Source organism: Stegastes partitus, unplaced genomic scaffold (genome assembly GCF_000690725.1).
Source record: "Stegastes partitus isolate 25-593 unplaced genomic scaffold, Stegastes_partitus-1.0.2 Scaffold0, whole genome shotgun sequence".
Taxonomy (NCBI): domain Eukaryota; kingdom Metazoa; phylum Chordata; class Actinopteri; family Pomacentridae; genus Stegastes; species Stegastes partitus.
The window spans coordinates 707756-716098 of NW_007577731.1; the positions used below are offsets into that span (position 1 = coordinate 707756).

The 8343-nt window shown below is 43.9% G+C and overlaps 1 protein-coding gene across 2 annotated transcripts; it reads left to right on the forward strand.

Moving 5' to 3' along the window:
* Window positions 1–13: 13 nt before the first annotated feature.
* On the forward strand, window positions 14–5293 carry nsun4 (NOP2/Sun RNA methyltransferase 4). 2 transcript variants are annotated; one of them, XM_008277693.1, is made up of 8 exons: window positions 14–106; window positions 854–1088; window positions 1803–1959; window positions 2045–2199; window positions 2306–2466; window positions 2562–2686; window positions 2815–2947; window positions 3103–5293. In XM_008277693.1, the coding sequence occupies exons 1-8, from the start codon at window positions 14–16 to the stop codon at window positions 3244–3246; spliced, it is 1203 nt and encodes a 400-aa protein (XP_008275915.1). In that variant the 3' UTR covers window positions 3247–5293. The 2 variants fall into 2 exon arrangements, with proteins under 2 accessions (XP_008275915.1, XP_008275991.1); XM_008277769.1 differs by having other exon boundaries at window positions 854–1081; window positions 1802–1959.
* The last annotated feature ends 3050 nt before the right edge of the window (window positions 5294–8343 follow it).

The window sequence follows — 8343 nt, forward strand, 5'->3', positions numbered from 1 at the left end:
GACGCACGGCAAGATGGCGCTGTTCATGGACAGCAGGCTGATATTAAGAAGAGTTACAGATTTAAGGTGTTTGACGCCCAGAAGACACCGAGTCAAAGAAAAATGGGTAAATTATCAACACACTCAGTTAATTAATTAGTTAAATTGTTATTACTGGAGGAAAATGGATTAATTCAGAAGTGCTTCAAAGGTGCAAAAATCAGATTAGCCTTGAAGTTTTTCAGCAAATTTAAACGATAATGAGAGCAGAAGATAGCAGCATACATGAAAATGTAGACAACAGTTACATAGATAAATGTAATAAGTGATAATTCATGTAAATATCAATATATCTGCACCCTCAATGTTCTTGTAAATAATACTACAGTTTTATGGTTTTTATTTAAATGTAAGTTTAATTCTTCACTCCGCAATATGTTTTTGCTTCTGCTTTGCACTATTACAGTTATTTTTATTTGTAGGTACTTTTGTTTTTTAGCTATTTTTACATTTTTATCTTGTACGTTGTACCGTACTCCATATTTATTGTTGCACCAACCCACCAGAACAGATTATTGTGTAAACTACACCTGGCAATAAATCTGATTCTGATTCAGGAAATGGTGAAACTGTTGAATAAATAAATAGTTTACGGTATGACATGAAAATGCCTTAGAATGCATTTCCTTTCACAAATTTGTATTTTTAAAATCTATAATTTCACACTGTGGTCGTTATACATTTTCATATGTCTCTTACCTTCAGTAACAAAGTCTGTGGCTTCATTATGGGCATTTTAAGCTACCTAATGAAACCCACAGCGATGATAATGAACATTGACAGTGAATGGTTTCCCTCCCTTGCTGTCGGACAGGCTGCTACACGAGCCAAACTCCCTCCGACCAGGCTGGCCCTGCAGCACTTCGATGCCACCTACGGCGTCCAGCTGGGCCCGCTGTGGCCATCGGTCCGAGTTGCCATGCTGTCAGAGAGAAAGTACGGAGCCCTGCTCAACAATTTCTCTTATGATGCCGTTCAGGCAGACCTCCAAGCCCAGGGGTGCAGAGACTTCATCAGCAACAGGGTGGAGGAGGAGGAGGAGGAGGAGGGTAGGTTCACAGTAAACCAGCCGCTCTGTGTTTTATCAGTTAATGCTTATCACTCAGGTCTTCCTTTAAGTTCTGATGCTGAGAGTCCAGCAAGTTCCTTTGATCATAACAGCAAAATCAAACACATAATTACTGCTTTACTGAGCATAGCTACTTATCTAGGGTCAGTTTATCAGCTACCTGAGACACCTGGGATTTGTTTTCTAACCTTTTAGTCTAACATAGGTTTTGGTAAATGAAACTGAAAACAAAGCATATGTACAATTGCCAGGTGGATCAGTGGTTAGCACCGTGGCCTCGCAGCTAGAAGGTCGCCGGTTGGCGTCCCGGTGAGGACACCCGGGATCTTTCTGCGTGGAGTCTCCATGTTCTCCCCATGCAGCGTAGGCTCTCTCCGGGTTCTCCGGCTTCCTCCCACAGTCCAGAAACATGCTGAGGTTCATTGGTGATTGTAAATTGTCCGTAGGTGTGAATGTGAGTGTGCTTGGTTGTCTGTCTCTAAGTGTAGCCCTGTGATAGACTGGTTGCCTGTCCAGGTGAACCTGCCTTCACCCTGAGTCAGCTGGGATAGACTCCAGCCCCCCGTGACCCTAGTGAGGATTAAGGTGTAGAGATGATGATGGATGGATCTTCTAAATGGATCTGGAAAAAAGATGCTTTTGTAGTGTGCGTCAGTCATCCTTGCTGTTATTTAGTTTTTCCTTCCTTCTGCAGCTCAGCCACACTTGGAGCAAAAATCTGAGGTTGAAGCCCAGGAGAGTTCCAATGATGTTTCCATGAAGATGTTTGATGGTCAGCAGATGAATCTAAGCCCAAATATCAAGTGCTTGGTGTTTCCAAGAGGGGATGTTACACGATTCAAGTCAGCGAGGTGAGCGATACTCCATTTTCATTTGCCATCACTAATGACACAGTCTTTTGTAGTCTGATCCTCAGTGTTTTCTTGTCCTCTGAAGACCAGACACTCACGGTCTGCTGAGTTACTACCTGATGGACGCAGCATCTGTGTTGCCTTGTCTCGCGCTGGATGTTCAAGAAGGTCACAGCGTGCTTGACCTCTGCGCTGCTCCAGGAGGCAAGACTCTGTCGTTACTTCAGACCCAAACTATCAGTAAGTGGGCTCCTTTCATCAGTTTGTTCTCCTCACTCAGTCCAAGTCTGAGTCTTAGTTCTGTGACTCTGCTACTAACCATCCACCATTTGTGTTTATGTTCAAGGGTTCTTGTGTGTGAATGACATGTCAGTGTCTCGAACACGGCGACTAAGGAAGGTCCTCCATAGCTACGTACCTAAGCAGTTTTTGACAGATGAGAATCTGCGCGTCACCTCCTTTGACGGCACCAAATGGGGGGAAATCGAAACGAACACCTTTGACAGAGTAAGTTACCGTCTCAGAACCTTGGTCCTTTTATTTCATTACGTTTTTATTCAGATACCACCACGTCTAGCTTCTCCTGTCCTCTCTGAGTTCAGGTCCTTGTGGACGCTCCCTGCACCACAGACAGACATTCACTCATGGAGGATGACAACAATATATTCAATAAGATCAGGGTCGGTGAGAGACGAAGGCTGCCGCAGCTACAGCTGGACCTGCTGCTGTAAGTCTGGAAACGTGGCAGTAATGTGCTTCTGATGGTTGTAGATGATGTGGGGACATCTCACAGCAACATGCAGCAAAGCCTTCCACCTGCTTGTAAAGTAACGTGTGTGTGTGTGTGTTCTACAGAGCGGGAATCCAAGCAGCTTGTCCAGGCGGGGAGATCCTTTACTCCACCTGCACGCTCTCTCAGAACCAGAACCAGGGTGTGGTTGAACAGGCCGTCTGCCTCGCTCGAGAGAACCACGGCATCCATCTGCAGGTGAGTGAGAAACAGCAAACTAATGGTGCACGTCAGAGTAGTCGAACTGCAGTGTGACGTCTAAAACATTCCAGTTTCCTGACTGTGAACCCAAATCACAACAAATAATTGGCGTTTTTCTCTCCTTCCCTCACGCCGATCGTATCCACATTCAGGCTGTCAGTCTGCGACCCCTCATACGAATGTTTAGGAACACCTTTCACTTCGCTCCAGACCTCCACCTGGGTGAGATGGTCATCCCACACTTGGCTGCTAATTTCGGACCTATTTACATGTGCAAGCTGAAGAGACTCTCCTAGACGGAGGACTGTTCTCCTGAAAGCTTGTGAACAAACTTGTGGATCGTTATCCTCGTGGACTATTGCGTGATTCTCCAGCAGATGATGGACTCGACTCCTGACTTATTTTAACCTCAGAAATTAAGGATCCTGTTGATGCATCTGGACTTTTCCATCATAACCGTGGATCCACTGGACAGCGCTGAACGTTACAGAACTCTCACAAACCAACAAGAACGCCAGCGTTGCAATGTGTGCTTTACTTGCAGTTCCATTTTTGCCCCATAGGTGTCAACAGAACATAAAGAGTCAAGGTGTCCTGTGTCTTCTGTGCCCACTAGGGGGCACTAAGCCTAGATGTGTGAAGGTTGCAGGAGCCAGTATATACGTCCTCAGATGCACAGAGATGCTATTCCCGGTTTGGGAGTGACATTAGTGAAACACACATTTCCATCAGAATTACCTGCTTCTCTTTAACTCTGCTATGAAAATGAGTTTGTCTTGTTCTGTGGTTATTCATCAGGTTTGATGGCTTTGCCTAATAATGCGATATGAGCAAGGAGGCCATAATGAACAGGCAGGTAATGGCTTATTTGACCATTTGGCTTGTCACATCTGAATCTGTGCAACTTTCATTACTACAGCTGGATTGACTCCGTTTTGCATTGACGTCGCTCAGAGGTGAAGCGTTTCCTCTTATCGCAGCCTAATGGGAGCGCAGAGGTGCCTCTTTTTCCATCACACCGCCGATGACCCTTTATGTTGTCCTGGTCAGGCAATGTAGCGTGAAAAAGGTGTGTGTCTGTGTGTGTGCGTATACGTAGATATATATGTATGTATGTATGTGTGTGTGTGTGTGTGCGTCTAACGAGTCCACCATCCACATCCCACCGTCATTAAGCTGCTCCAAGTGCCGGAGCTCTCTCCCATCCCCGTGCAGGGATGGACGGCAGCCATGCGACTCCCAGATGAACATTAAAGAGGCAGCAGAGAGCTAAAATGGGACGACGCGCCCTGTTTTGCCCCTCCGCTTTTTTATTCCACAGATGAGTGCAGATAATTTCCTGTGCGATTGTGAGTGATTACTGTATTACTGCGGTAAAAGGGGGATGTATCGGGGAATGCAGAGGGAATTAATGACACATAAAAACTATTTTTGTATTGACTGCGTTCGTCCCCAGGGCCCTGAATGCCTCTTCGCATATCTTGTGATTACCTAAACGTATTGTAAATATGTGTTTCCTATGGGCTCTTACATAAATTTACATGTTTTAACACTCAGGAGACGGCAGACTGTTAGAGATGAGTTACTCTCTATTCTGCTGTCTGTAGACTCGACTGGCTGCCTGCTTTATTATTGAATTAGCCAATGAAGCGCTGTGCATTTGTGTCCCTGTGTGTAAGCCTGTGTTAGGGAGACATGCTGTGTATTAGAAAGATGGATATTATGGATTTAACTACACAACCGTGCTTCTGTTGTGTCTCCAAATACAATTTAAATGTTGCGTTTTTTTGCTAATAAACATGCAAAACACTGTAATAGGCTCGTGTTTTCACCTTGTACTACACGAGCAAGCGAATGAATGATCTCGTATAGGTTATTATCGGAGTCCATATATTGTAACGGAGCACCTGCAGCTGGTTGTTAAATAGTTTAATGACTCAGTGTTCATGTCCTCAGCAGTTCAAGGTGAACCGTAAGATGTCTGTATGGAGACTAGCTGGCGAGTCTTAAAGCAGACGCTGCTGCTGTTCCTGTTGCGGTGTTTTGAGCCCAGAGGTGGAGATCAGATCAGAGTCCACGGTGGTGCTGGGAGAGCAGATCTCAGCAGTGGAGGGGGTCTTTGTTGCAGACTGAGGCCGGCTTTCTGCTGCTCATAGCCACAGGGGGGATCAGACATGCGGTGTTATGTGTTCTCTTCAGATTACAGCTATTACTGTCCTTCTTTTATAAACTTCTGAAGCTAATTTCTATTTGGGTGTTCGTGAAGGATCACTGATAACACTCTACTGGACTTGTACATCACACTGAACTGAACAGGCCGCTTTACCTTTTGTCATAATTCTACTTTTTGTGTACTTTTTTCAAGTATGTGCGTCGCTCAGAGTTTTTAAACTTTGTCGACCATGACAGATGTTTCTGTAATTATACTGAGGTAATAACTGTTTTTTTCACATTTCTTAAACTATTTAGTTGATAAATGTGCAAATCAACAAGCAGGCAATCTTTTTAGAAAAATGCACCTAAAGTTTTAAGACTACCAATACTGGGCAATACTGGGTCCCATGTGCAGGGCTACAGTCCCCGATGTGGAGGTCATGAGTTCGAATCCCGCTCATGGCCCTTTTCCACGGGTCCGTCCCCCATTCTGCTCCCCCACTTTCCTGTCTCTCTCTCTCACTCACTGCACTATCACATAAAGGCAAAAAGGCCAAAGAAATAGCTCAAAGAAAGAATACAGATGAACTCACTCTGCAGGAAAAAAACACTATTCTCTACATAAATGTTCTTATTGTGGTGCGTTTTACAAAGAAATGCCAGAGTGGAAAAATCTGATTGTGAGATTTCACAAATATGGGAAAGGATGCAAGAAGATTGAACAAAAATCTGTAGGAAAACAGATCAAATCATGTTAATCAGAACAACCGTGACCTTTCCTCTTAAATGATGCTATTTAAAAAATCTGACTCTAAAAGATCAGTGGACGAGTGCTTCTGATGTGATGCAGGGGTTATCGGTGGAAATCTGTTATCTGAATGAATTAAATATTTATTTGAATAAAAACACACGGGAAAAAATGTACAAACATCAGTTCAAATAGGAGGAAACCGATACCACTGATGTCGATATTCAATTTTTGTTCACACTGAGAAATGCGTATAAGTCAGCACTGTGAGGAAACTATTCAGAAGAAGCCCAGATCAGACCACATAGTCTTCTTCATTACATAACTAAAGTAAAACCCTTCCAGCAACGAGCAGAAACAGTCTCAGGCTTTACAGAGTCTGTCAGATTACTGCAGTGATGGAAGGTGTTCAGACTTGAGTTCCTGCTGTGGGGATTTTTAAAATCATAAATCTAAACTGTTCATCTTTAATTTAACACACGTGCAAATATCCTGCTGTTCAAATGAGAAGTAATAGAATAAATGTTTTTATTGTCATCATACACACAGTACAACAAAATCAAAAGACAGTGGTGCAAAATACAAATGTGAAAGAAGACAAATAAGAATATATAGTAAATATATTTACAGACGGAGCCAGTAGGACGTATATACAGTCAGGAATGAGCACGGTAACAGCCACACAGTAGAATAAATATATACTGCACTGTTGAGGTAAGAACACTGGATATATGAGAGATATAAATAATAGAAATAATTATAATAGAAATAATAATGCAATAAAGTAGTGCAGTTACTTGATCCAGTTTGGATTAAAGTAATGCTACACATGGGGTGTTCTCGCTGTACGCAGCTGATGGTGGTTCCCAACCTCGGTGTGAGGCCTCGTTAAAGGGTCACAACGTTAATCTGAGGGGTCGTGAGATAATTAGTGGAGAGAGAGAGACAAATAAAAACTGAGTTTGGCAACAAAATTTTCTCTAATTTGGATGTTAAGTGACATCTGAAGCAGAACATGAGACCTAAAACTGCCTCGAATGTTGGAAAGCACTGGTTCAGTCCTGAATTTATGAGCTTATTCATGCTTTTAAAAATGTAATATCTTCATCTCAACATTAAACTTCAGCTGTTGGATTCATGTGATGTAGTGAAAAGTCCAACACGTCCCTTTAGCGTGTAGTAGAGTTAGAATAAAACAGCATAACAGCATCCTCACTGACCTCAAAGTTGTGCTTTAGTAAATGAAGGAACTTGTTTTTTCATGTGATTAATCTGCTGAGTTGCTCTTTGTAGACATTATGAAGTGACTTTCCCTAAAAACCTGCTATAAACAGTATAGTTTCGTCACCCTGGTGGATGTCAGCGTGTCCTATAGTGCTGCCCTGTGGAGTACAGTTTGGTGGGACGGGCCTGAACAGAAGCTGTTGTGTCACGTTTAACGATCACTAAAAGTGTTTGCCTTCAGAGCTGAAGACTCCCCTTCAAATTACTTCAAATAAGCTTCATACGCCAGACAATGTGCGATCTGAGCGTCCGCCGACAGCCCCGAGGCTCCGTGACGTGGCTGAGAGCGCTGCCGGCCGGTTTAGTGAAGCCCACATTGGAAATGCAACCGTAGGTTTAGGCTGCAGCCAGATTAAGAAGGGAGAGAATGGGGGTTTTCTTCTCCCTAAGAAGATTACCCGGGGAGGGGCGAGATGGCAGTCAGAGTGTTTAAGAGAAAAAGGACAAGAAGAAAATGGAAGATGAAGTGGAACTAAAGGAGGGTGGCCCTGGATACACAGTTTAGCCACCTGTTGTCTGCCTCTTCATATCCCTCTGGTCTTTGTTTCTCTGTCTGTAAAACCCACTTCCCTCCGTTTGGTGTCTTAGAGAAAAGGGTGGCTGCCTGATTTTTAGATCTAATATGAGCTGAATTTGTTTCAGCGTTACTTTGAAGCGAGTTTCTTCTTTTCTCTTTGCATGTGTCTGTGCAGCTGTGGACCTGATCGTAGCCGTGCTTCCCTCTCCCTGGAGTTCCTGCTGCTGGTGGTTTCCAGGAGGGCTTTGATGTGTATCTGGGCAATGCACTATTAGAGGGATTTCCCCGGGCCTGACAGCTCAGAGAATATGCTGCGAAATGGCAATGCCACTGGGCTAAAAGAATGCTGGAAACAGGATTAGGATCATATTCTGGCAGACCCTGTCACCTACTCAATGGGCCGAGGTTTCCAACGCTGGCACTTTTCAGCCTTGCCGTGGTTAAAACCTTTAAGAGAACCATGGAGGGGAGGGAGAGGGAGCACTGATTGAATGGTACACTGTGATTCTTGTGTGGGGGTCTTGCTCCGAGGGGCTCTGTGAGTGTGTGTGTGTTTTGTGTGTGTGTGTGTGTCTGTGTGTGTGTGTGTGTGTGTGTGTGTGAGACTGAGAAGGAGAGTCAAAGCAACAGATAGAGCAAAGCATTCATTCTGCTGCAGGTTTAACTCTTACTTAGAACACGTGACGGTCC